Genomic DNA, 26,766 nt, shown 5'->3' on the forward strand with positions numbered 1-26,766 from the left:
ACTGTCTGATATCACGGACGGAGAGGTATCAAGGGCGTGGCTTATCTTTGGTCAAAAGCCTACACTATTAAGACCTATCTTATTCGTCTGAGTCAGTCTTGGTCCTATTACTTGACCTGCTCACTCCGAGGAAGGACTCTTACATTAAAATCTGTCATCCCACTGACAGCCCTTCATTTTCAACTATTGTACTTGTGTTATACTCGATGGGTTTCGACTCCAGACGCATCTCGCGTTGATATTTGCTGATACTTGCTCCATCACTGCCCTTATACCACTCCGCCTCAGTCTCTGTCCCCTCGCAAATAATGCAAACGTCGTTAGAGCAAGACCCCATCAAGGCGCCCCTCGGAAGCGACGGCTCACTGCCTGAGAAACACGAAGAGACACTTAGAAAAGTCGAGAGCATCCAAGATGGCGCTCAAGAGCCCAAAAGAAACGAAGAAACCCATCGTGGTTTCAAGCCTCGCCACTCGCAAATGATCGCCATCGGCGGCGCTATCGGCACCTCCCTTTTCCTAGGCACAGGTCAGGTCTTACGTGTTGGTGGTCCAGGATTTCTCTTGGTCTCATACGGCATTCTCTCTATCTTGGTTTACGGTATTGTGACCGGGATCGCAGAGGTCGCAACCTACCTGCCTGTGCCTGGAGGAACCATGAGCTACTATGGGAACAAGTATGTCTCGCGTAGCCTCGGCTTCGCGATGGGTTATCTCTACTGGTACTCGCTCGGAATCTTGGTACCCTACGAGCTTGTTGCCTCGACGCTCTTGATCGACTTCTGGAATTCTCCCGTCAATCCAGCTGTCTGGATTACAGTCATTCTTATTATCATTATCACCCTCAACTTTCTTCCGGTGCGCTTCTTCGGAGAAGCTGAGTTTTGGAGTGCTGGGATGAAGATCCTTCTAATCCTTGGTCTTATCTTCCTGTCAATCGTCCTATTTTTCGGTGGAGGCCCAAATCATGATAGACTGGGGTTTAGGTATTGGAAAGATCCTGGTCCAGTGAACACCTACCTGGAGGAAGGCGATATCGGTCGGTTCGTTGCCCTACTCCAGTCCTTCGTTCTGGCTTCGTTCGCCTTCGTCCTAGCCCCGGAGCAGCTCATCGTCACAGCCGGTGAGATGCAGTCACCAAGACAGAACTTGCCTCGAGCTGCAAAACGTTATTTCTGGCGGCTAATCATCCTATTCATGCCGACTGTCCTAGGTATTGGAGTTGTATGTCCCTCCGACGATCCAAGGCTGAGCGTTTCGGGGACCGCAAGTTCACCTTTCGTCATCGCAATCCGCAACGCTGGTATTCCTGTGTTGGATAGCATTGTCAATGCGCTGATCCTTCTTTCGGCGTGTACCGCAGGTAACGCTTTTTTGTACTCTGCATCCAGGAACCTCTACTCTCTGGCTATTGCCCGGCCATATTCAAGAGATGCAACAACTACGGTCTACCCTATTCTGCCGTAGCAGCCAGCGCCAGTTTCAGCCCCCTCGCATACCTCAGTCTCTCCAGCACTAGTCTCACTGTCTTCAACTGGCTCATCAACATCACCAACTCCGCTGGCTTCATCAGCTGGATTTGTTGTGGGACGATATACCTCAGGTATCAGAAGGCAGTCAAATTCCACGGAGTCGAATCTCCGTATCGATCGCGCTCGCAACCTTGGGGAATGTGGGCGGGGACGATTGGTGCATTGGTTTTGATGCTGATCAATGGATTTCAGGTGTTCCTCCCGGGGCAGTGGTCTGTAGGGGACTTTTTGACTGCTTATATCGGCGATCCGGTGTTTCTGGTCATATATCTGGGCCATCGGTCGTATTTTAGTCAAGACGTATGGTTCAAGGAGGCTGATGAAATTGACATGACTGAGGGGTTGAATGAAGTCCTGGCTGCAGAGCGCCCGTCTCCAGCCCGAGGCAGGGTTTCTAGAGTTTTTCACGCCTTAATTGAATAGAGAACCCTTTTTGAGCCGTTGAATACAGAGCAAATACCACCCACGCATCACTCTGCAGTCCAGCATCACCACGTCGGGGATTTGGGACAGTGTTTTTCTGCGCTTTAAAGAGGCCATCCTGTATTTCCTATGGTCATGAAACTACAATCACCCTAATGGACAACTCTAGTCTCGATAGCGCTCAGTTCGGCTTGAGGATGAGCCTTCGGTACGTAACTAAAGGCATATCGCTGTTGTCCGTAACGGACAAGATAAGATGCATCGTCTGCCGCAAAATCTTGTCAGCTTGGTCTTTTGGGCTGGTTGCAATGATTTCCTTACCTGGTTACGCTGAGGCTCAACAGCGACAATGCTGCCGTCGGAGTTCAAGCTGGTGATGTTGAGATTATTGCTGACGAGTGGGATACTGAACCCTTCAAGATCCCTTGCGCTGGCCTCACGGTAGTGAAACCACTCGAAATGCAACTCATCATTGTCAGGATCCCAGCTTTCGGAGGCGTCGAAGACAATTTGGTCGCCAAACTTGTAAGGCAGTTCGGTCGCCGATGGCCCGCAAGATCCGTTCACGACGACAACAGGCTGGTGATTGTTCTCCTCAAAGTTGCCATTGATGGTCCATTGCATGCGCGCAGCGAAGTCATACTGGTAGGCCTCTCTCCATCTCCAAATGGTCGCGAACTTGCTAGAATATGCCCTGCCATCCGCGCCTTCCACGTAGTCCGCGGTATCTGAATACACTGAGCGGTGAGCAGCAGTGGGTGCGTCAACTTGTACGTAACGGCCGCCCCAGCTTCCCCACTCCGGGTGGTCAATATCACCCAATCCGTTCTGGACCAGAGGGAGGAAGGCAGGGGTGTCTCCCTCCATGATGAATGACCAGTTGAGATAATGCGCTCCAAGAGGACCAATCCGGATATGCTGTTGCAGCCATTCGTTGGAGACGATTGCCGAATTAGGCCCACCAACGTCGAAGTGCCGGTATTCCTCTCCAGAGATCCCGATCCAAGTTGGCTGGGTGTATTCACTCCATCCATGAAGCGACACAATGTAGAACAAGGCGGGGTATTGGGCTCGAATCCATGAACCGGCATCGTCTTGATCTGAGATGGAGTAGACCCTGAGTTTGCCGACGAAGGATTCTACTGCAGCTTCATCGCGAGTGTTGGAGACATACTGAAGAGTCTCAGCCAGAACGGCAGCACCGCCCCAGACAGACACCCAAAGACGGGCATCTGAGTCGTCGGTCGCCTTGACGAGATTGGCAGCAGCGTCACTGAGGTTGTTGGCCTTTAGAACTTCAAGTCCATATACCGGGTGAGCAGAAGAAATCTTCGAGAGGATCTCTTCAGTCGATGGATATGAAGCATCAGCGGGAGCGTTCGCACTGAGGTTATCAACGACTTGTCCATAGCCGTCTTGGACAACTTCGCGGATGGTATCGGGGTCGGTACGACTTGGGAGCCATGTTGATGTGGTCGCAGCAATGCCTTGGATATCGAACTCATTGGCGTAAGTGAGGAAACGAACCAGACTCATTTGGTCGTCAGGCTCATTGCTCATATCTGTAAGAACAAAAACACGAGGCTTGCTTCCATATCTGGAAGACTCACACTTCTTCTCCTGTGCCAGAGAAGTACCATAGACGAGGAAAAAAAGGGCCCAAAGAAGGGCTTTTGAAGTATGAGTCGCCATTTTCGACACAGAGCCTGGAAAAGACTTGTCAAAGTGTAGGCTTGCCTAGATTTCATGCCATTTCTATTCGTCTCTTATTTATGCTAGCATTGCCATCGGACTCAACACTTGGCAAGTTCTTCGAGTTGCCTCATTCACTCCAGATGAAATCATGAGGGATGCAACTGCCCAAAAGGAAGCCAAAAGATACGCGTAAAGCCGTACTTTCAAATCGGGGAGTCTCGGCCGCTGAATTGGTGAGCAAAGCGGTCACCACTCAGTGACTCGGGTGGTTAGAGCCCACAAATTAAGAACGGCCTGCAGTAGGGCTTGGAAAATCTGCAATTAATGGATGGGACGGATCGGACTTTTCCGCTTGTTTCCCCGAACAAGACGTGGTTTGGATGCTTTCACGAGTTTCTCCACATAGATCTGCACTTCTCGTGTCCCGAGTGATGACAATGTTGCATTTCCCCACGATGCGGTGTCCCCAAACAAGGTAACGTGCGGGGTACCCCGGGACAACAATTACGGAGACGGAAGAAAGGGCGGAAGAAAAGCGCTTAACATTGCCCATACTGGTCATGTCAAGGTAGCTTGAGCACACGAGAAAATCCCTCGCTGACCCCGCATGCTGCTGTGATGGCGAGATGTAGTCGACGGTGATGCAGTCTTTACTCCTTCAAGCTCTGGCAGACGGGGATTTGGAGAGCTTGCCATCGTGAAGCCGTTGCTTACTGACTTTTGAAAATGGGAACTGCCGGGTGATGAATTCCCATAAGCTAGTCACGTTCACAATGTTGAAACGCAAGACATATGGGTTCATTGCCAAGACAGACCCCTTTCTGTAGGGCTGGCTGAAGCATCGCAAGTTTACTACGAGTGGCAGTTGACGCGTAATCGCCAAGGCCCTTGCCCACTAATTAGTGCTACTACTATGAGTACCGACTGATCGTGTTGAGAATAGCCTCATCGCAGAACCCAGTCTGCCGGATATGACCTTTCCTCACTATTTGCATTACTAGGAACTACCGCCTTAGAGTGCCGTTTAGCCGGACGGCAACGGCATCGATGGTATCTTGCTAATCTGTTGGGCGCAGAGAACATACTCTCCCGCGTAAGCCAGCCAATCGGCGACAGCGAGTTTCCATGCTGGCTTCACGAGCCGCAATCAATCTCGCGGGGGTGGCGTGTGTCTGGTCGCAAAGCAATCAATTAAGCGATATTCGCTGTCCGACGCACAGTCGCAGGATCTCACGATGAATCTTTAGCGTAGTCAGGGGCAGACCAGGAACTGTCTCAATAGCGTTGACCTAGTTGTGGTCGCTCGCGGAGCTGAAAAGTAAGTTTCCTGATTGTAAAGCGGAGACTTTGGGTAAGCTTAAATGTTCCGAGGGCTTGGTAACGACAAGGACCGGCAGCCTTTGGCATATGTCATGCACGCACGCAGTTTCTAACTTTTCGGGCTGAGTCTTGGATAGTAGATCCTTTTTGGCACTCTTGCCGGACCAGATTGCAGCCATTTGGGCATGACTGCTCACGAAAGTTGAAGTCGTCGTTGGTTAGGAATTCGGCACTTCGCTCTTTCCCCCCCATGTTGTTGCAACAGAAAAATATGGGCCAGACCCTACGATCATCACCGGCAGTGACAGACTTGACATGCCGAGTTCTGGCCTCGCGTGGCACCAAAGCCGACATGGCGTTCAAAAACAACCTATTGTCTTGGCAAGTAAGCTTAACGCAGCTTGGCTCAAGTTGGTGGCTGCAGCTAGGCCCGAGATGGTTCAAGTCGTTGTTGAACACACGGCAGCCCACAGATTGCGTTCTTCGTGCATTGCCGTTGATTTCTTCGCGTGGAGATTAGGGGGCGTTTTGGCTAGCTCCAAGGCCTCTCATCGCCTTGCTGGCGCCGCTGCCACTCGTGGTGACAATTTGGGCTGTGAGGGGGCTGCCCCAAAGAGGAAAGGCTTTCAACAAGGAACCAAGCTGGACCCAACGATGAATCTTCAAGCTGTAGGGCGGGGAAGCTTCCAGGGACCTAAACCAAACACTTGGGATCCTTAGCGTCGAAATAGATTCGCATAATCCAAGAGGCAAATTGTTCCAGCCCAAGACACTCAGCACATGTGGGGGAACAATCCAGTCCAGGTGCTTCGGATAGGGAGTCAGGGCTGGAGACGGCTTCCAACCCAATAAACATTTCCTCTGAAATCATCTTACATCGGGATATTTAAGACCATCAGCATGTCCGATCTAGAATGACGAGATAACCACCACTCATCACCTCATCTACTCACCTTCTCACTACCACTCTCATTTCTCGAGTTGAATACTCAGACATCGACTTTCGTTTTCACCATGTCTTTCGCTACCTTCTCCCGCATCGGCCTTATGGCCATGCCTCTGATGGCACCCCTGGTGTCTGCCGCTGCCGTCCAGGTCCAGCCCCGAGGACAGCTTCAAGCTCGAACCTTCGCCGACAAGGGTTGCTACTCAGAGCCCCCCAGAGACCACGGCCGTGCCCTCAAGGATGCGAGCTTCTCGTCTGACTCGATGAGCACCCAGATGTGCTCCGACTTCTGCAAGGATTACGTTTACTTCGCCACTGAGTACGGCAGGGAATGCTACTGCGGTGATGTCCTCACCGACTCTGCTCTCCCAGCTGATTCTGGCGACTGCAACATGCCTTGCAACGGCATGGACGATCACTCCAGATGCGGCGGCCCGGGCCGTCTCAATCTCTACCAAACCGACGGCTATAGCGGACCCTCCGTGAAGGATTTGTACAACCGCGGCTGGTCTTATCTCTACTGCCACACTGAGGGCGATGGAGGTCGTGCCCTCAGAGAGGACGGATATTCCTCTGACAACATGAAGGCCGAGGACTGTGGACAGTACTGCTCCAACAAGGGATTCAACTTCGCTGGTGTGGAATACGGCCGCGAGTGCTACTGCGGCAGCACCATCCACGGAGGTAGCATCGCTGCCGAGGCCGACTGCCAGATGCGCTGCTCGGGAGATGCCAAGAGCTACTGTGGCTCGGGTGGACGTCTCAACATCTATGCTCGCACCGTGCCTGGACCTGTCAGAACCGATCCCCGAGCTACCTTCACTTACACCGGTTGCGCAAAGGACACGCAGACTCTCCGCCTCCTCGAGACTGGTTCCAGACTCACCGCCGACGACATGGACGCCTACAAGTGCTGGTCCTACTGCTCCAACTACAAGTACTTCGGTGTCGAGAATGGCAACGAGTGCTACTGCGCCAACACCTACTCCCTCGATCTCGAGCTAGTGTCTGACTCCGAGTGCGGCACTCCCTGCTTCGGCAACGGAATTTACACTTGCGGTGCCAAGGACCGCCTGAATCTCTACAACACTGGCAGAACTCTCGCTGTCTCCGTTTCCACCTCCCAGTACTCATACGTCAAGTGCGCCCAGGAGACTCCCGGCGGCCGTGCTTTGGATGGTGACCACTTCGCTGACGACAACAACATGACTGTTGAGATGTGCGCTAGCCTCTGCAACAACGGCAAGGGTGCTACGTACTTTGGTCTTGAGTTCGGCAAGGAGTGCTTCTGTGGTACCGGCGAGCCTGCGAACGCTGCCGATGAGAGCCAGTGCTACTACAAGTGCACCGGTAACTCTGGTGAACTGTGTGGTGCCCCGGACCGTCTTTCCGTATACAAGTACAACTAAGAAGTTGGAAAAGGCATCGATCAAAAAGAGAGACTACAGAAGCACGATATTCTGCAGTCAAGCCTTGTCTATAGACATACTGGGAAACTTTTCTTTGATTACTTCAATTCATTTGGTGGGGATAGACAGTTTTTTCATTGGCATCTGTGCCTTGGTAGATATTTTACTTTTTCATTAGGTATTTAATTCATTGCGTTTCTCAAGCATTAAAAGTCCCCATATTTGGGGGTCGTTGCCTTTCCACAATATTAGGCGTCTGCTGGAGCCAAACTTGCATGAACAGTGACTTGAATATGTCATGTACCCACCGGCCCATGAACGACTTGAGGGACCACTTGGAGATTTGAGAGCCAGTACATCAAATTTGTCGCTGTTCAAGACGGCCAGAATTCTCCCAATGGTCATATAGATCGCCATACCAAACAGGCGCGTAGCATGGATTTGCGTTTGCAAGCGCCCAGTATCCCGATGCACTAGGGCGCTTGCGCTTGCGGTTACACTTTCGTCAACTGGTTGACTCCACACTGTCAATGGATCCCTACTTCGACCCACACGCTCTAGATTCGATCTCAAACTTGCTTTTCCTCATCCATCTGACTTTCATCTGATCCCGAATCTTTGAAGACAGCTATTCGATCGATTTCTCTAATTGGTGAGTGATTTTTGAGCCTATTTGTAATCGCAAAAACCAGAAGTATGAGCTTGATTCAACTTCTGTGATTCCATTCTGGCCCTCGCCTGTGACGTCAAGCTTCGCTCGGCCCGATATACCAGCTGGGCAACGACTGCATTCGAGGCGAACAGTAAAGAAGGTTGAGAATTACTGCTGATTAATCGACCGAATCAGCTCATGCCATCGATTGTAGGCTGTCCGATTTTCACATCTCCCACAGGCTGCTGATAAATCCATCTCTCAGATATGAAGTAAGGCCTGTGGTCGAAGCTTGAAGCCTGAAGCTTTAAATACGGTCATAAACCCCGCAAAGTTGAGAGAAACCACAGCAATAACCTGAACATTCCGTTCATTTTCACATCATAACCTTTGCAACGCCCATCCTGACACTTGGCTCCGCGACTTAAACAATGGCGTCCCAGCAAGTCTTCCGTTTACCTCAGCGCAACTCCATCCAGGACCTCCAACTTAGCACTGAGCCTATTCTGTCGCCCTCGTCCTACGAAGTCCTCATCCGTATTCGCAGTGTCGCTCTCAACTTCCGCGACTTCGCTGTCGCGACCGGAAAGTACCCCTTCCCTGTCAAAGACAATGTTGTTCCTTGCTCCGACCTCGCCGGCGACGTGATGAAAGTTGGGCAACATGTTGATGGGTTTGCTGAGGGAGACAAGGTTGTCGCGGCTTTCGATCTCAGCACCCTCTATGGCCCGATGAAAGATTGGGACCATAGCCTGGGAGGTGTTTTTGATGGAGCTCTGAGGCAATACATCGTCCTGCCTACGTCAGCTCTGGTCAAGGTTCCATCGGACTCGCAGTTGAGCTACTCAGAGCTGTCAGCCTTGGTGTGCACTGGTTCTACAGTGTGGAACTCACTGTACGGCAACACCGTGCTTAAGCCGGGCCAGACCGTTCTCTGCCTTGGTGAGTTCTACCAGGCGAGGATTGAGCGTTGCGAAACCGATTGCGTTGCAGGAACTGGTGGCGTGTCAATTACCGGACTGATGCTAGCCAAAGCCGCTGGGGCGACTACCATCATCACGTCTTCCTCTGACTCCAAGCTGAAATACGTCCAAGAGACCTACGGAGCCGACCATGTGATCAACTACAAGTCAAAGCCTAACTGGTCTGATGAGGTTCTCAAGATCACCAAAGGCCAGGGAGCGGACTTCATCCTCGAGAACGGAGGCGCTGGAACGATTGCCCAAAGTATCAATGCCGTCGCATATGGAGGATCTATCGCCGTAATCGGCTTCCTCGCGTCCTGCCCCCAGGATCAGATGCCGGACGTGGCTGCCCTGGCTTTGTCTAAGGGAGCTGTTGTTCGTGGAATCATGGTCGGATCTAGACAGCACCTGGAGGAGGTTACACGATACGTGGTGGCTCGCGGATTGAAGGTTCCCGTAGAGAAGGAATTCGGATTCGGGCGGGATGAGGTGGTTGCTGCCTTTGAGTATCTCTCAACTGGAGCACATGTTGGCAAGGTTTGTATCAAGGTTCAGTGAGTTCGAAACACCAAGAGACGGTTTACTAGTCACATTTCAGCTCAAAACCGAAATCCATCATGCATTATTAAAGTCATCTCCACCACACAATCTTGTGCTTGCGATGGAGTCTCATTACAAATGGGCAGACAATAATTGAAGCCGTGATATTGGCCACAATTCCACTTCCATCGAGCCCAGTATTCCGTCGTATTCTAAACACTGATGAAACAGTAGCGCCTATTCACGCTCGCCGCATTGTCTCTGGCAATAGACGTATCCCTTCCCATCACGAATACCGAGTTCCTCTACGCATGCAAGAACACACTGACACAACATCAGCCACTTACTTGTGTTTCCCCTCCATCAATGAGATACATACCTCAGACCATTGAATCTGTCGCTTCTCCGCCGGCGCAGCAGCCACCGGGGCAGAAATCGGTTCTCTCTTGACTCTGGCTTCGCCACACTGTTCCTTGCAAATTGAACGGGCTTTGCCATCCCAGATACCGAGTTCCTCAAGGCAAGCCTGAACGCACTTTGAACAGTCTCAGTACCGAGATATTCAAACTTCTGAGTTGGTGACCTACTGGGGAGAACTGCCGCTTATCAAACGACTTGGCCGGTGCGGAGCCATCGCCTGTTATGACGGACCGCGCCTCAGCGCATTCAGGTCTGGCTAGACAAAGGTCGACACACTTTCTGGGTTATCAGTGTTGGTGTTAAATAAGAAGAGTCGCGGGGTACCGTACTGGACTGGTAATCTGACGTTTCTCAGCAACGGATTCGCCGTCAGCAAGCTCGCGAGTCTGGGAGGTGCTGCAGCTCTTTGAGCAAAGAGACTGCTTAGTCTCTCGGCAGCTTTTTCTGCAGGCATATTTGTCGAGGCCGGTGTTTTGTATGCATGTGGTTACGCACTATGGGGACATTGATTAGGCTTCATGCAATACTTAGCATACATACTAGAGGCATACTGCAGAGTTGGGAAAGCTCGAGCAGCTGGGAACGGCTGCATTGGCCAAAGCCACCAAGGAGATCAGGACGGTTGGGAAACGCATTGCGGTTGAAGTTAGTGTGATGAAAGAACAGGTTGCGAGGGTGAATAAGAGGATGTCCGCGGACCATGGCGGGGATAATTGGCTGTCTTATAAAGAGAGCGAGATAATGATGGATGGCTCCTTGTTACCAAACGTTCAAGTCACATGGCCAAGAGCAAGCAAACCGTGATTATTTGGTGGGTGATACGGTTTCCGTGTGGCGCCCTATCAACATCGCAGAGTGTGCCAAGAAGACTTGAATCAGATCCCGTAGGATGAGCCCAGCTCACCATTTACCAATCTCGGAGTCGGTGGGCTGTCTATACGAGTCTCAAAGACAAATCTCGGTGGCGGAAAAAGGCTATCAGCCATCCCGCGGCGAATTAGGAGATGTCTATGGTCGTCAACCAAGGAAGAAACGGCGTCTGAGTGTCTTATTTTCCCGAGTAAGCATAGTCAAGCCTCAATAGGCTGACTTTTACTTCTTTTGGAATCAAGACGGCTTGTCCTGTCAGACATCCTGTTATGTTCTTTGTTCTATCTTGCCTTAAATGGCAAACGTCAGCCACCCAAGCAAACTTGAATTGAGACAACTGTCTCTGCTGAATTTTGCGCGATTCGTGAAATAACTACTTCGGCAAGCCGCCGCTAGGAAACCGGGCGAACAGAAACATTGATAGTGGCTTGGTATGTGCTCACTTCAGTCTTCTGTGCCTTACTAGATTGGATGGCATGCGAACCAGCCTCGACGAAGCATCCTGTGGTACCAAGCGGCTATCTCTTGCGACAAGCCAAGGTATTCCAACTCGGTACGTAAAGCGCGAGCAGCTTTTAACTTCGGGTGCTCAACGCGCGAACATATTAGTAGAAGAGTTTTACTAGCCGGGCAGTGCCCGCTTCGTAGTATACTTATACTTCCATCTCACGATGGACGACGACGATATACAAAGACGATAGAATACGACGACATACGACGACGATAGACGATGACAATAGATTACGGTGATAATAGTGACAACAACAGCATGTATAGGATGTTTGATCGTTTTAAAACAAGGGGTTCTGTGCGTTGGACACTGCCCGGATAGCAAAGCTCTAACAGAGAATCTGTGGCCTATAATTTATACTAATCTCTATGAGACTATCAACAGTGGATTCACTTCTTGCTTGTGGACGATTCATTTGCTTGGTCCGTTCTAGTGACTACCTCGGTGCACCGAGGAATAATCACGGGTTTCAAATGATCAGCCAAAAGACATCCGGTGCCCACGTCTAATAGCAAAGGTCACTAGGATATGTGTAGGTAGATGTCCAACCAATGGGCTGCTTATGATTAGAGGTACTCAATAGTCTAGGATGTTTGCATCATATGCCCTCCAACTCTCGGAGTCATCCCAAAGTCCCAAAAGTCATCCCGAAGTCCCCAAACCCTCGGTTGATGACGTAGTTGATGCATGCTCCAAACCACGATCACAGATATGAATCAATATTGTAAGCAAGTCAAAAGGGATCAGTGGATCACGGCGAGATCAATTGGGACAGGTGAATGTGTTGTCTATCATTCGACCCACCTCTCCGCATAATTATTGGCAGCTGAATAGCATCAATGTAGCCGATCTCTGGTCGTCTCTGCTTTCGACCTGATAAGAGTTTTTTATAAACAGCTAAAATAAATCCAAACAGAACCTGATCCGCGGTCACTCCGCTCACACTAGTGCTGACGCCGCTCGGCACTCGATGGATATGTCAGTCTCCAGCTTCCGAATCACTTAAGTAATGCTGATAAATTTTCACCCAGTGATTTTAATATAACTTATATCCTATGATATTGCATTCATGTTGTCACTTACGTGCCATCTTGGTTATTCTTGTGGTCGTATCTGCACCTACTCCAGCCACTTCGGTCTGAATCATCATCATGGCGCTGAATCCATCACACTTGTCATCCGACAGCAGCCCAGTGATCGTCGCGGGGCATGAATTTGTGCCACCTGTTACGAGCCATTCAAAGGCGACCGAATACAAGCTTTCAGGCTCAACCCCCTCAGCATACGAACGCGACAGGCTCATAAGACGATGTGTAGGACGAGAGGTCCACGTAGTAAATTTGATGAGCTTGATGCCTGCGTGGCCAAAGGAAATTCACTCCCAGGATGTTTTGGACGAGATTAATGGAGAGCTTGACCAGTGGCTGAAGAGGCAAGTTGAATTTATCCCCTCCCCCTCCTCCAACCCAGGCTGGTCAACCTCGCCGCCTGCCTGGGGCCTTCAAAGGGTGGTTCAATAACATGTACACGAGCAGCGTGAATATTCCCGAAAAAAAGAAACTTAAACATCGGACGAAGGGTAATTACACAATCATGGCAAGCGTGTTCTACTCGAGATGCAAGAAGGAGAAGTTATTGACGTTGACAAAATACGAGTACTGGGTAATTCATATCGCCGAGTCCATTTGTTCTAATCTTTGTTCTGTCGAATTCAAGAACATGAGCTAAAGAAATATGTGCCCTCAGATATTCTGGTTTGACGACGAGATAGACACAGGTGGCGAACTCACCACCGATGCGGCCGGGACACGCCACATTTGTGATTTGACACTCCAATGTGTCGAACACTGCCTCCACCCTGATCCTGCGAAAGCATGCTTCACCCCGCCAGTTGACTCTCCAGGGACTGTAGCAGTACTGTACGAAGTGCTCACAGCCATGAGACAGGAAATGGGCCCAATGTCGATCGAGCGAATGCGGAGGGAGCTGCACGAATACATCGAAGGTGTAGCCCGCCAGCAAGCAGTGAGGCAGGACGAGCACTTGCCCGATCCTTGGTATCATTTTGAAATTAGGATCGCCGACATTGGTGTCTATCCTTCCATTACTCAAACCGAGTTCGCGATGGATTTCGAGCTGCCAGACTCCACCAGATATCATGAAGCAATGAAGACAATTGCGACAGAGTATACGAGATTGTCCATTTTGATTAATGAAATCCTGAGTGTGCAAAAGGAGTTTGTAAGTCTGATCCTTCAGGCGTTTCCATCTTGTTTACGCAGGTTATCTGACTGCAACGCAGCATGTCGGTCAACTTGAGAACATGGTCCTCCTCTTCATGAACACGGAAAACATTTCGGTTCATGAGTCTGTCCATAGGATTATCAGTCTCATCAGGAAGCATTATGCAGCGTGTGAGGATGCTGTGGCCCGTCTTCCCTGGACCGATGATGAGGTGGCCAATGAGCATATACGTGAATATGTCAGAGGTTGCCGCCGGCTAGCAACTGGTACCGGGCATTGGGCATACTTGTGTACACGGTACTTCGATGAGACGCAGCTGGATGAGAAGTGGGGTCTGGTCTTGAATTTCGAAGCGCCTGGTCGCGCAACCTAGCAGGCGATGTTCAAAACTTCCCAGGATACTGGTACTTAGTGGAAAAGGGGAATCTCAGGGATTACAGGCTGTTACGGACCACATTTGTCGGACCTTCCTATCTCAGTTTGTAACTAGTGACCGTCAGGAAGTCAACTTCAAAGAGATACACGCACTTCAACTAATGAACCTTAAGTCTTTATGGAAAACTTCAAAGAGAACATCGTTGAAATGACTACCTATCGTCAAAAAAAAAATGATACTATCTATCTTGAGATCCATGTCTGAACATACTGCGCCGCAATATAAGAACCCGAATATCATCGCTCTTGTGTTCTTTAACTTAGTCTTGTACGCATCCAACTTGGTCGGGATGTCAGTCGAGGTAGAACAAATCTCGAAAAGAGGCACACAATCAGTCGTCAAGCAGATTGGTAGAAACAATATTGAAAAGGACATGCGTAATCACTCGGCGAGGGAATCTTGAGAGGGCTCCAATACCTTACCAAAACGAACAATTATCCAATTATTTCCAGATACGTGTAAGACAGAGAAGGAGGGATGTTTATAAATCTTTCTCTTCAGTTTTAGTGAAAGAGAATCATCTAGGCCGACTAGGTCGTAGCCAACGCAACTGGACAGCTTCACGATATTCAGCAGCAAGGGTCTGAGCATGGATCATCCCAGACAGGTACACTTAAAGTTCATGGCGGCTTTCGCGGCTTTCGGTATTTAGGAGATTCCGTATTGCTACACTGATTGCCGTCTTATGGCTCGTGCAGAAGCAGCGAATGACGCGGGATTACTTCGAGGTCCCCTTTCCCCGCAACTGTGCATCGGTACTTACAGCCTCCACATCTGCTTAAGAAGAACTATCAACTGCAGTACATACTTCAAGGAAACATATCGATAAGTCAGAAACTCCTCACGTACAGCGCTTCAACGCACCAGCTGCTGCTTCGCGAAGGCCTTCAACATGAGCCAAGTGAACCAATCCAAACATCCCGGGGATGACATCATCCCGGATGCCCCCATGATGTTCAACGAGTACCGCACCATGCAGGCTCCAGCTGAAGAAATATTTCCCTGGGTCGTTCAGCTCGGCAAGTCGCGCGGCGGATGGTACCTCCCGAAGCGATGGGAACGAGTTCTACCAAAATCCTGGGCTGGGGCTCGTACAATCAAACCTGAATTCCAAGAGTTAAAAATCGGCGACAGAGTCCCCGACTACGGCCTGAGTAAAGATGATTCGTTTAATGTTGTCAGCATCAATCCTCCCCGTTCGCTGGTCTACACGAGCATTCGCTATGGTTCGAGGATCACGTGGGCGATTCTTCTCCATGAGTCCAACATCGAAGGCACAGATGGATCCAGGGTGGAAACCACGGTACATCTCCGGCTCCGTGCCGGCATCACCTCTAAGGGGGCCGTGAAACGAATGATCATTTGGGCCGCGGGCAAATTCGATCATGCGACAACAGTGCCGATGCTAGCTGGGCTGGCGGAGCGAGTTGAGAAAGATCATGCAAACTAGGGACTAGTGAAAATTCGATTACCCACATGTATTGCATCACAAAACTATAGTATTAAAACAAGAAAATAAGGGCTGTTTGACAAGAGTTAGCGCATAACATCCTTTTCAGTTGACATCTAGTACCAATCAATGTTTGTCATGGGCGTGCAAGCGACGAGACGAAAGGTTCCGTAGATATTGCGATTGCGTGTTGCAACCGGTTCCATCATGCATTCCCCGCTCAATTGTTCGTCGAGACCGTTTAGCACGTGCATCTGCTGTTTCAGACGATCCAGTAGAACATCGTTGATCACACCCATTGTGTAGGTCAGTCTTTACGTGATCTTGGTTCAACATTGTGACCTAAAATCGATCCTACCCCCAACATGACACTGATAACCCATCTTTCTCATCACTCTATACACATTCAGCCCCATATCTAATATTCTCGAACCTCAGCATGTGTGGGTAGCAAGTTTGCCAAGCCTCCACATGGCTTAGGATAACTTAGAATCAGGAGACAATGGCTTCCATCCCAAATCACCCCCATAACATCCAGTATTAATCCATGGGTTGATTGGACAAATCCTAAGCAAGATTCACTGTCAAATAATCTTGCTGAGTCAGTCTCTCAGCTATTTAAGCCCCTTGGCTTTTCCGATGTCAATCGCTGCGACATGCCGGGGTTCTTTTCGGCAACGGGGGGTGAGTTCAGCTCTGACCACGTGGGAAACACGCGTATCCGTAGCCCCCGCTTCGATAACAACTCGTAGGCCGCCGGGTATGAAGATCACTGCACACGAGAACACAGCAACAAGCTTTCTGGGTCTCAAGTAGCCTGCATCAACCCTGCAACGGAAACACGGACAGACTCGACAGCTGCGTAGACTTTCAGGGTCAACCCGCACAAAGTAATTCGTTCGCTGTAACTAACGTACGGATAGGGCAGACGATGCTGTGTGCAAGTGGGGTAACGTAGAGTCTAATTCGTCTGAAGCTCATGGATTCTCGTCCGAGCGGCGGTTAAAACTTCTATGTCAGTCTCTACAAATACTATGTACAGTCGAAGGACTAGGGATATCCTTCTCACGAACATTAACGTGATGGTGTCTGGGGCAGCACCTGCAGTATCAACATCAATTGAACTTGTTTTCGGCAACCACGTTGCTCCTCGTGAGAAATAAGGTTCCAAACTTTGTGCCTACGATGTCGCGCTTTGGCATTTTTCGCGATCAAAGAATCCTCGAAATTCTAGCGGCCTCATTTCGGGTTCGTCTTAGCTACCTGAGTCAAGCAAACAATAAGTCTATTGAGTTTGACTGCGTGGGCAGACAGGCTTCCAGGTCGTCTCGGGCCGGGGCTAGGTGCGCCGGATGCAGCCAAGTCTCTGCCGAAGCCCCTGCCGAAGCCGCTTTCCATTATTGTTGGTTTCGCCTGTCTGTCTTAGTTTCAGCCTAAGCACGCCGCGAACATCAAAAAGCCACATTCATTTTAAAAAGTTCACGGCGCCACTTTTTTTTTGTTTCTCTTGCCTCGGCATGTAGGCTTTGCTTCGTGTTTCCAAGCTGCTGAATCGTCAGGGGTCGCGAATTGCTTTCGCCTTCGTCTTTGCAGCATCAGACTGCTAGGTCGATATGACGCAAACTATTCTCAACATCCTGGCAGGGTTGGCTTGTCAGACCACGATGGCCTCCGCGATGGTGTTGAGCGCAGTGCCATCGAATGCAACATCACTACCGACCACAGCCGACCCGGCTGGCGCTGCATCGCAGCAGGTGTCGAGCATGATATCACCTTGCGCGGTATGTTCCACCCACTATCAAGGCAAGTTCATTTGGAAGGAAAGTTGCTGAGGCAGTGCTATGCAGATGAATTGCACAACAGCACAGCTAGCGAAGTCCACCTGTCAACCCACCGATTTCGTCTGTATATGTACGGATCAACAGCTCAATGATGGGATAGCTAGTTGTTTGACGCAGAATTGCACTGTTGTTGAATCATTACGTGAGTTCGATCATTTCTTCGTATCATGGCACCTCCTAGATGCGTTACTAATGTGATGCATACACAAATAGAAGCTCAAAACTACTCCAAATCTTCATGTGGAGCGCCTTTCAATCGCAATTTGGACCAGCCTCCAATTACGTGGACTATCTTCACGCTCTCATTCATAGCGGTTTCAAGCCGCTTTATATCCAAGATTCCTTCTTTGAATCCAGCTTTTCCTTTTGGGTGGGACGACTGGGCAATTCTAGCATCTATGGTTCGCTCAGCAACGCGGCACGCTGTGTTCGCACAAGCTAATGCCTTTCCATAGATCATACTAGTAGCTTCTGACGTTGGATCTCAAGTGCGTAAGTATACACCCCGAACGAGATAATTACCCTGTCCTAATGGAAAACAGTCGTAAGCCTGGGCTTCGGTCAAGATATCTGGACAGTTGCGCCAGATAATATCACCCAAATACTGCTTGTGAGTAAACTTTGCTTCAATACTAGATGCTTTTTTGACTGTGTGTTCAGATCTTCTTCGCCGAAGAATTGTTCTACTCCTTTGTGGTAGCAGTTACAAAGCTCTCAGTGATCATCTTTTACTTGCGGTTATTTCAGGAGAGCTGGTTCCGAAAGGCCTGTTACGGCCTGCTTGGTATCACAACAACGTATGGGATTGGTCAAATCCTCGCAATCATTTTCGTCTGTAGTCCAGTTTCATACAACTGGACACGGTGGGATGGGCAACATGCAGGGCAGGTATGAACTTTGTCATCATTCATGATCCCTTTTTCCTGACACCAAAACCGCCGCTCACACCTTAGACAGTGCGGTAAAGTCAACATCATGACTTTCGTGAATGGAGGGACCAACATCGCCATTGACCTTGTCCTCGTCATTCTACCAGTAACACAATTGTAAGTTCTGTCGGAGCTTCTTAACGCCATTGAAGGTGCCTGACATGTTGCTTTAGCATTACCGTGTCGTGGACAATCTGGAAAAAGATTGGCGTGAGCCTCATCTTCTTGGTCGGATTATTGTAAGTATTGCCCCACGTTGAAGCGATTCCTCAGTACCTGGCTCACACTCCTCTTCAGTGTCACCGTATCAAGTTGCATAAGACTGGCAACAGTTACAAAATTTGCGGACACACAGAATCCAACATGTGAGTAGCATCGTCCACCAGAACGTGATGATGAGTGGCTCTAATATGTCGAAAGTCGACTTCAAAGCTCTCTCGATCTGGTCGCTCGTTGAGATGCACGCGAGTGTCATATGTGCCTGCATGCCGGGTATGACGGCTTTCGTCCGACGCGTCAAGCCACGACTGGGATGTCACGCGGAGCACACGCCCGAACAGATAAGGAACAAGCCTAGAACAGGGCGTTCCGTTGCGCGCCAGATACGAGAGACGTTTAGCCGTATCACGGCAGCAGCCAGAGAGGTGGGCAACAACTCGACGTGGAACGGCTCTAAGAAGACTACAACAAGCACGATGACCGGAACTCAACTGAGCACAATCGATCGAGACGCACCCGAGTACCGTGACTACGTCGTCTACGCTCCGTATGCGGAACAAGGAGATAAAGCACTTCCGCAAACTAGTATTCGTGGGGATAGAGCAAGTTGAGGACGCAATACAAAGTATCATGAAGGACGCTGTTCATGATCCACTGGAATATTCCAGTTCTTGACGATTGCATTTCTTCTATAATCGTATCACTCCTATTTAATGATCTGACACCAAACCTCAAACACTTGTTTGTCTGCCCGCATTGGGGAATGACATCTGCGCCGCACGAGACAGGCGCGCTGAGTGACCAGTGATGTTCGGGTCCTCGCCTAGGAAATTGCTTGGGAACCCAACATCAAATGGCTTGACGCTCTCCAAGTAGGCAATCTGCTCGTCAGTGAGCTTGATCTTGAGAGCCTCAATGTTCTGCTTCAAGTGCTCAACCTTCCTGCCGCCCACAATTGGGAACACATTTGGTGCCTTGCTACGAACGTAAGCCAGCGCAATAGCCGTCACGCTCTCGGTTCCGTGCTCGCTGGCAACCTTGGCTAAAGCCTCGCTGATCTTGATCTCCAACTCCGTTTGCTCGCCTGTGCTGACGAATGATCTCAGGCCCTCGCCATTCTTCTTACGCTCCTCGATCGCCTTCTTGGTCTGGAACTTGCCCGAGCCCAATACATCCCACGGGCACAAGGCCATGCCAAACATCCTAGCCATCGGCAGAATATCCCGCTCAAAATCTCGGTGCATCACACTCCAACGACCCTGGTACACACTGAAAGGCGTCTTTCCGTGATCAATGGCATATGTGTTGGCTGCGCTGACGACCCAGGCAGGGGTGTCGGAGATACCGAGATAAAGCACCTTTCCTTGTTCGACAAGAATATGCAGGGAATCCATAATCTCCTTAATAGAAGTTGTGTAGTCCCACCAGTGCACATACAAAATATCGATGAAATCGGTTTGGAGCTTCTTCAAAGACGCCTCAACGCTGAGATGCAGGCTGCGACGGTGGTTGCCCATGAAGTTTGCCGTGTTCCCCTTGCCGTACAGATGGCTCCTGAAGTCGGAAGTGTATTTGGTAGCGATAATCATGCGGTCACGGTTCTTCCTCTCGGCCATCCAGTCGCCGATCCAAGTTTCTGACTGCTCATCCTGGTAGTTGTTCGCGGTGTCGATGAAGTTGCCGCCTGCTTCATAGTATGCGTCCAGAAGCTTGAAAGACTGCTCCTTGTTCATCGCACCCATTGCCTCCGCCCAAGCCTCACCAATTGACATGGCGCCGAGAGCCAGGGGTGAGACGCGAAGCCCGGCGGTGGAAGAAAGAACCCGCATTCTGCCCAGCTCGGTGGCCGGCTCGGGAGCAGATGCGAGGAAGTTCGACATGGTGACGGTTGTGATTTGTGCAATTGATTGAGTTGGTTGCTTCGTCGGTAGTTGTTTTCTTGAGTAGACTGGTTGTTTCTTTCCATCAATTCCGATGTTGCGATAGCTCTTAACTGTTTTATAATGATGTCTAGTGAGGGGTTCCGGCTGTAGACGGTCTAGCTTGGTGACATGGTTGACTAATGCGCGGAAATACCTGCCGGATTTTAGCAACATTCCGCGCTTGGGTCACAAAGGTGAAGCGACCATTGAAGCCGTCATGCAGCCCAGGTGCGGGGATCATTCGAGATAATGACGTAGCTTGTATGTTGATCGGTTTCGGTACGACAATGTAACATGAGAAACAGAGTTTCAAGGGGATCCATCGGGTCCTCCAGTCACACACGAAATCGGGGATAACGATCGGTAGCATAGCCCGGCATTCTTCTTCGCCGAATAAATCCTTCGGTCTTACTACCGATCGGTAGGGGCCGTGCGGGGCCCGGAGACGGCCGGAGTTTGCGGGGCTAAGTCCGGGGTGACTGTGTCAGCCTTCGGCTCCGTGGAGAGACGCGAAAAAGAGATAAAGCGCCGTATTCTGCAAGTTGTTGGCTATTATGACTGTACTGACTTAACTGCTGGCTACGCTCTGGCCTTTCAGCCTCTTGCAACGAGCGCTATGATCCTGAAGTGACCGAACAGCTGCAGTCACCAAGACCTATTTGGCGATGCAAACGACACCGGAAGGAGTGCGTGAATTGAGAAAGAATGGGTTGAAGAAGTAGCGTCTATGAGACAAGAGTCGAATCTTGTAGGAAATCAATCCAGTCCAATCCTACTATTTCTCCCACGCCAAATAAGTTACTTCCTGCTGGCCTTGAGCTGTTTGACGATCTTGTTGATATGGATGATGGCATCCCGCGCTCCATCCCAAGTTCTCCGTTTCCCTGTTTCAAAGTACCTGAACGCATGTGCTGTCTCGACGCCATGATTGATCAGATAACAAATGTAAGGGTCCTTGAACCAGCTTACCCAGCCCCGCCATCCCCAGCCCAGATTCTCCATGCCAGTTCCGGCGGCTTTATGAAGGAAACCCTGGAACTCCCATTGTTTAACTGCAGAAGTGTCGGTTCTGGGCTCCTTGAACCAGCGACCTGCTACCCACTGGTGATGTTTGTCAATTGCGCGGTCCATCTCAGCTCTTGGGGGGATCATATCCGAGCTGACACCCCGCCAAACATTACTGATGGCCATAGACGTTACATCTGAGAAGGAGAATCCGTTGTTTTTGCCAAAGGCAGAGTAGGCGAGAACAGCAATACTATCCCAATGAGCTGGCGGAAAAATGTTCATGTAGAGGCGCTGCAGGGGTGGGCCGCCGTAAGCGTTGCCCGCGAGGTCGGTCTTGGGTTTGCTCGTCTCCAAAAAGGGAATCGGATCAAAGTCAGCCTTGTATCCGGTGCAGAGAATGACTGAATCGACATCATCTAGAATAGTGCCGTCCTGAAACTCGATTGACTTCGGGCCGGTGAACCTCTTGATGCCATGCATAGACGTGACCTTGCCCTCTCGGAGAAGCTCTAGGACAGTATCCATGCACCCTGCAAGATGCAAGCTGAGTGGCGCAACATCGTCGAGTAGTCGGAAAGATGGGTCAATCTTTCCGTACTGTCTCATCAGAAGGCCAGTTGCAATTTGAGCAAGCTTATTGGTGAGATTTGGGAACTTGCTTTGAATGAACAACGACACCTGTCTACGCCAGCGCGTAACGAGGAGGTCGGTTGGAAGATTGTTTCGCCATCTGCTTATGATCCAGGCGCCCGCTCGATGTGAAAGAAAGACCTGGTCGGTTTGGTCCACAATGACAGAAAGGACATCGCTCAGAGTGGCGCTGAGCCCTACAAGGACAACCTTTTGTCCCTTGAAATCAGATGGTCTAGACGTGTCATGTAAGTAAAGAGCCTGAGTGGAAGATCCTGTGTATGAGGAGACCAACATACTTTCGAAACTGCTGCGAGTGTATGATAGTGCCTTCAAACTTGGCTTGGCCCTCGTAAATTGGCATCTTCTTCTTTGTTTGATACCCATGACAGAAGACAACCTTGTCAAACTCTTTCGTTTCAGGCGCACCGGATCTAACCATTTCCACTTGCCATTTCGACTCATCTCTGCTGCGCACGACCTGATCAACTCGTGCGTTGAAGACGATGTATTTATAGAGGTCAAAGTTCTCGGCGTAAGACTCCATGTATTCCTCAAACTGTCCTTGCGATAAGAACGGGGGATATTCTGCCCCAGTATTAACTTTGAAAAGGGACGAACAAATTGGTACCCACTGTCTGGCATAGGAAAGTCTGTGAACCCACACGTGTACTTGCTGATGTTTGCGCTTGTCGCTAGAATCTTGGGTCAGATAAGAACTGATGAGTGGCTCCTGGTTGAGAGACTCACTTGGAAGAGCAGTCGTCATGCTCTTATCATCAGTGTATGACCACAAACCTCCCACCCGACTCCTTCGTTCGAATAATGTCACGTCGAACCCATCTTCACGCAAAGTCTTGAGCATCGAAATGCCAGTCGAGCCTAAGTTCCAGCATCAGCAGACGATCTAACGGAAGTCCAGGATTGGTGTCTCAATCCTCACCCGCGCCGATGACGGCTACTGTCGGTGGGTCTCCTTGGATCTTGTCCATCACAGCTTTGAAGAATGTCGCGAACGGTGGGACTTGAAGCAAATCTCGAAGGCTGATGAAGCAGTTGCCATAAAGCTTGTTTCTAATGGGACATCCATGACAGCGCGGAAACGTGCGGACATGGTGAGATTTTAAGACAAGGAGATTGCGGGCGCGCGTTCGTCAGCACTAGCGACAGCAGCCACCGCGTGAAGTGGCTGCAAGCGCGGTGCATCGGAGGAATCCTTCGCGGACGATGAAACTCCCATTTGCCATACTCCCCTTCCGGATAAAAATCATCCTCGAAATCTAGCATTATGAAGAAGAAACTCCAATCAAATCGCTCAGCCGCGCTTTTGTGCGTGAGACGCAGGATTCGGAGCAGGGGTAGTAATGACAGCAACATGCCGCTAGCAAGACGCGTCGATGAAATAATTGATCGACACCCCAAAGGTCTTTTGCAGTGCGCCACAGGCTACGGCACAGCATCCCGGGCCGGCCAGATAATGTGCTCCGCAAGTTGTCATTAATGGGACTTTGGCTGGCGGATGAAGCTATCACCTTTTTACCGTCTGGCAGCAGCCATACATCTGACATTCGGTACACACACTCGCCATACGCTAATTAGCAGGTCACTAACCAACACATTCCCATGCTCACGTCACGCTTTGTTCTTCACTTATTTACCTATGGGGCATCTTGGTGCAACTCGGCCCGCATTGCGGCCTTTTTAATAAACAACAGGGGTATCTATGATAGTCCAATTACAATGATGTGATTTTACAGCTCCTGCTCCTTGTCGAGAGCCGTCTTGACGGCCTCGCCCCTGACAGTAGCCTCCGGGGTGTATCCCTTGAACTGGCGCGCGGGAACTCCCTTCATGAACATCTCGTCCAGTTCCTCGTAAGTCCTTCCGGCAGTCTCGGGCAGGTTGAACCACAGGTGTACCAATGAGATGACAGACAAGCCTCCGAAGATGAAGGCCAGCTTGGCGCCCAAGTTGAGCTTGTCGGGGTTGAAGAGGTAGGGGAGAACAAAGTTCCACATGGTCTCGAGGGCCTTTTGGCACGCCAGACCAATGGCGATGGTCTTGATACGCAGACGAGAGGTGGACACCTCAGCAAGGACCGTGTAGGCGGTAGCACCGATGGTAACGTTGTACCACCAGCAGTAGAGGAGGATAAGAGCGACAGTGCCCTTGTTTGTGGCAAGAGTTCCGGGAAGAGCGAGGCCACCGGTGACCAGGAGAATGACGGTCAGGACGGCAAGGCCGTTGACAGTAAGGCTGCGACGTCCCATTCTGTCGACCAAGTACCATGACATGACGTTGCCAATCAGAGAAATGACTTGCTGGACAATCTGGAGCTTGAAGCTGTCGGCAGTGCTGTATCCAGCGAGTTGCATGTAGTACTGGTAGGTCGTTAGTTTCGCTGTCTTTTTCAATTCATGAGATAGAGACTTACAGTGCTGTAGGAGGCGGCGAAGGTGATACCTGACAGACTCTGGATGCAGAGAGGAGAGATGGAGATGATGGTGCGTCGGAGGTTGGACTTTCGGAAGCACTCCAGGTAGCTGGCGCCAGCGGTTTCACTTGTGATCTGGTCCAACGTCTGGTTGATGACCGCAAGACGAACTCTTCCCTCATCACCTGTATGTCCCAGCTGTGCCAGACACTTCAAGGCCTTATCCTGCTTTCCCTTGATGGCAAGGTACCAGGGACTCTCGGGCATGAACCAGATACCGGCGGCGGCGATGGCGGCAAATCCGTATTGTCCGCAGAAGACGGCGCGGTAGGCCCAGCGGCTGTTGAGGGTTCCGGTCTCGTTAATGATGACGGCGACGATGAGGGGTCCGAGGGTATACGAGAGACCTGTGAGACAGGTGAAGAGACCTCGCAGGGCGAGAGGAGTGATCTACATTGGGTCAGTCAGAATTTGTTTATGCCACGTGGATCGCACTACAGAGAGTGTTCCTCGACGACTCACCTCTCCAATGTATGTGACTGTGACGGAACCAAGAGCACCGATAGCGAAACCGTTGATGAACTTTCCGCCAAAGAAGACCTCGTTGGTTGTTGCGACAAACTCGAGAGTGATTCCGACGAATGAGAAACCCAGGGCAATCATAATGACAGTCTTTCGGCCAAGCCAATCAGCAAGGTTACCGCTTCCCAAAGCACCAATAACAGCGCTACAGGAGTTGATTTTTAGTACACTGATCCTTCAAACTTGTAACCATTCCCAAGAATCACTTACGATGCAACGGGAGCACCGTTGAATGCAGACTGCCACTTCGTGTCGAGAACATAGTCGCCGTCATAGAAGTGTCCAAAGTCTTTCCTGAACTCGGGGATAGACAGAATGCTACCTCCGGCCTGGTTCTCGAAACTCAAGACCAGCACACACCAGACGGCGTAGACACACCAGAATGACGCCTTGGGGTATTTCCTCAGAGACTCCCACTTGCCAAGCTCATGCTCTTCCGCATTTCCCAAGTTGGCCAATTGAGCCCGAGCCTCGTTGGGATGCTCGAGGTGGTCGGTGTTGTTCTTCTCCGTATCACCGCCCATTGTGAAAATTTTGTTGCGTTGCGAAATCAAAACAATTCCCAGGGTGTTGACAGTTGCGTGGGATTGGTTGGCAGGCTTTGATCTGGTTGCTTGCAAGATAAAGAGACTAAAGCCAACAAACGCCAAGGTGCGGACAAAACACCATGTTGCACTATCAAGGGCGTTGACAAGTCTTTATAAAAAGATACCCCCACGACTCGTACTTACGATGCCATCCGATGGCCCACGCCGACATCATGGAATGGTCACCCTATTCTGGAACCTCTCGGGAAGGATGACGGTGGATCTGGGGAGGTTTCCAGCAGACAGCATGATCTGGGGATGGACCTGCGGGGCCCCGATCAAAAGTCGGAGCATGGAGAGTGGTGGGTTGTGGACAGGACGAGTCAGGGGAGTCAGGCCAATATCCACCCTTTGGCCGCTGAAGTGCCTCTGGTTTCCCCATGCAGGAATTGTAACCCCCGCACGAGAACCGGTTCCTGGGCTCAGGGGAATTTTGGAGAAATTTGTTGTGCCTCGTGCGTTGCACAAACACACGAACCCGGCTATTTCCGGCTCGCGAGCGTTGGGGGCTTCTCTCATCGACTTGACGGGCGTTTTCCAGCCATGTGGATTCGTTTCGGGGGCCTTTTCCGACTTTGGCTAGGCTTCTCACAACAAAGCGGATTCTCTGTCGACAGTCGGTCAAGTCCAGACTGCGCCGTTCGGCGGCGTAGACACGAGTTACCGATCAGTGATCACGCACTATCGCGGTGGCCGTTGTCCGATGTTGGTCCGTGTTCCGTGCCGTCTTTCGCGTGGGAAGAAACAGAGAGTGGTTAGGATTTCCATATTCGGCATCTTTAAACGCCGCATAACATTGGATGTTTTTAATCGTTCGCCCTGCCCGTCTCCAAGTTTAAGCATTCATCTGATCTAATTGATGCTTGAAGTTGATCGAAATGATCAGGTCACGGCGGGAGATTTCGTCGCGGTAACAGGGGCTTTCAAAATAGACTCCAACACTCAACTACGACAAGTTGATGAATGCGGAACGAAAACCGCCCACAACCAGTCGCAGACACTCAAGACGCGTCAGTGAAGCTATTCCAATCCAACTCCTTCATTCGAAATGACGCAACCCCGGACCGAGGCCTCGGGAAATGATCCTGGACGTTTGTCCCCACACGAGTCGCGTGGGCGCTTGACAACCCCCAAACCGGACAAGCCCTGGTCCAGAAGTCATCGGCATGCGGGGTTGACACCCTGGAGAATATTTAGCAGCA

The 26,766-nt window shown here is 50.5% G+C and overlaps 11 protein-coding genes across 11 annotated transcripts; 6 read left to right on the forward strand and 5 right to left on the reverse strand.

Moving 5' to 3' along the window:
• Positions 1–308: 308 nt before the first annotated feature.
• On the forward strand, positions 309–1,466 carry put4-1-1 (putative proline-specific permease put4; the record flags this gene model as incomplete). The annotated part of the gene is made up of 1 exon (XM_036646616.1): positions 309–1,466. The coding sequence occupies one exon, from the start codon at positions 309–311 to the stop codon at positions 1,464–1,466; it is 1,158 nt and encodes a 385-aa protein (XP_036488955.1).
• Positions 1,467–2,135: 669 nt separating this feature from the next.
• CGCS363_v014768 (uncharacterized protein) lies at positions 2,136–3,646 on the reverse strand (the record flags this gene model as incomplete). Its single annotated transcript, XM_036646617.1, has 2 exons — positions 2,136–2,219; positions 2,276–3,646. 2 exons carry the CDS (start codon positions 3,644–3,646, stop codon positions 2,136–2,138), a joined length of 1,455 nt encoding a protein of 484 aa, XP_036488958.1.
• A 2,337-nt stretch (positions 3,647–5,983) lies between these two features.
• Positions 5,984–7,324, forward strand: CGCS363_v014769 (putative fungistatic metabolite; the record flags this gene model as incomplete). The annotated part of the gene is made up of 1 exon (XM_036646618.1): positions 5,984–7,324. The coding sequence occupies one exon, from the start codon at positions 5,984–5,986 to the stop codon at positions 7,322–7,324; it is 1,341 nt and encodes a 446-aa protein (XP_036488959.1).
• Positions 7,325–8,407: 1,083 nt separating this feature from the next.
• On the forward strand, positions 8,408–9,499 carry CGCS363_v014770 (Zinc-type alcohol dehydrogenase-like protein; the record flags this gene model as incomplete). Its single annotated transcript, XM_036646619.1, has 1 exon — positions 8,408–9,499. One exon carries the CDS (start codon positions 8,408–8,410, stop codon positions 9,497–9,499), a length of 1,092 nt encoding a protein of 363 aa, XP_036488391.1.
• Positions 9,500–9,718: 219 nt separating this feature from the next.
• CGCS363_v014771 (uncharacterized protein) lies at positions 9,719–10,536 on the reverse strand (the record flags this gene model as incomplete). Its single annotated transcript, XM_036646620.1, has 5 exons — positions 9,719–9,805; positions 9,861–10,016; positions 10,069–10,176; positions 10,231–10,395; positions 10,453–10,536. 5 exons carry the CDS (start codon positions 10,534–10,536, stop codon positions 9,719–9,721), a joined length of 600 nt encoding a protein of 199 aa, XP_036488390.1.
• A 2,339-nt stretch (positions 10,537–12,875) lies between these two features.
• On the forward strand, positions 12,876–13,899 carry BOT2-1 (Presilphiperfolan-8-beta-ol synthase; the record flags this gene model as incomplete). Its single annotated transcript, XM_036646621.1, has 3 exons — positions 12,876–12,944; positions 13,029–13,523; positions 13,585–13,899. 3 exons carry the CDS (start codon positions 12,876–12,878, stop codon positions 13,897–13,899), a joined length of 879 nt encoding a protein of 292 aa, XP_036488393.1.
• A 955-nt stretch (positions 13,900–14,854) lies between these two features.
• Positions 14,855–15,412, forward strand: CGCS363_v014773 (uncharacterized protein; the record flags this gene model as incomplete). Its single annotated transcript, XM_036646622.1, has 1 exon — positions 14,855–15,412. The coding sequence occupies one exon, from the start codon at positions 14,855–14,857 to the stop codon at positions 15,410–15,412; it is 558 nt and encodes a 185-aa protein (XP_036488392.1).
• Positions 15,413–17,076: 1,664 nt separating this feature from the next.
• CGCS363_v014774 (Satratoxin biosynthesis SC1 cluster protein 4) lies at positions 17,077–19,012 on the forward strand (the record flags this gene model as incomplete). The annotated part of the gene is made up of 8 exons (XM_036646623.1): positions 17,077–17,193; positions 17,709–17,745; positions 17,796–17,863; positions 17,914–18,141; positions 18,211–18,299; positions 18,356–18,421; positions 18,480–18,547; positions 18,603–19,012. 8 exons carry the CDS (start codon positions 17,077–17,079, stop codon positions 19,010–19,012), a joined length of 1,083 nt encoding a protein of 360 aa, XP_036488387.1.
• A 120-nt stretch (positions 19,013–19,132) lies between these two features.
• On the reverse strand, positions 19,133–20,281 carry CGCS363_v014775 (putative aryl-alcohol dehydrogenase AAD14; the record flags this gene model as incomplete). The annotated part of the gene is made up of 1 exon (XM_036646624.1): positions 19,133–20,281. One exon carries the CDS (start codon positions 20,279–20,281, stop codon positions 19,133–19,135), a length of 1,149 nt encoding a protein of 382 aa, XP_036488386.1.
• An 840-nt stretch (positions 20,282–21,121) lies between these two features.
• Positions 21,122–22,953, reverse strand: aurF-0 (Monooxygenase aurF; the record flags this gene model as incomplete). The annotated part of the gene is made up of 5 exons (XM_036646625.1): positions 21,122–22,196; positions 22,261–22,549; positions 22,597–22,656; positions 22,712–22,843; positions 22,905–22,953. 5 exons carry the CDS (start codon positions 22,951–22,953, stop codon positions 21,122–21,124), a joined length of 1,605 nt encoding a protein of 534 aa, XP_036488389.1.
• Positions 22,954–23,712: 759 nt separating this feature from the next.
• Positions 23,713–25,501, reverse strand: CGCS363_v014777 (General alpha-glucoside permease; the record flags this gene model as incomplete). Its single annotated transcript, XM_036646626.1, has 4 exons — positions 23,713–24,342; positions 24,396–24,845; positions 24,918–25,122; positions 25,188–25,501. The coding sequence occupies 4 exons, from the start codon at positions 25,499–25,501 to the stop codon at positions 23,713–23,715; spliced, it is 1,599 nt and encodes a 532-aa protein (XP_036488388.1).
• Positions 25,502–26,766: the final 1,265 nt, after the last annotated feature.

Source organism: Colletotrichum siamense (genome assembly GCF_013390195.1).
Source record: "Colletotrichum siamense strain Cg363 chromosome Unknown KSG_Cg363_contig10, whole genome shotgun sequence".
NCBI classification, from domain to species: Eukaryota; Fungi; Ascomycota; class Sordariomycetes; order Glomerellales; family Glomerellaceae; genus Colletotrichum; species Colletotrichum siamense.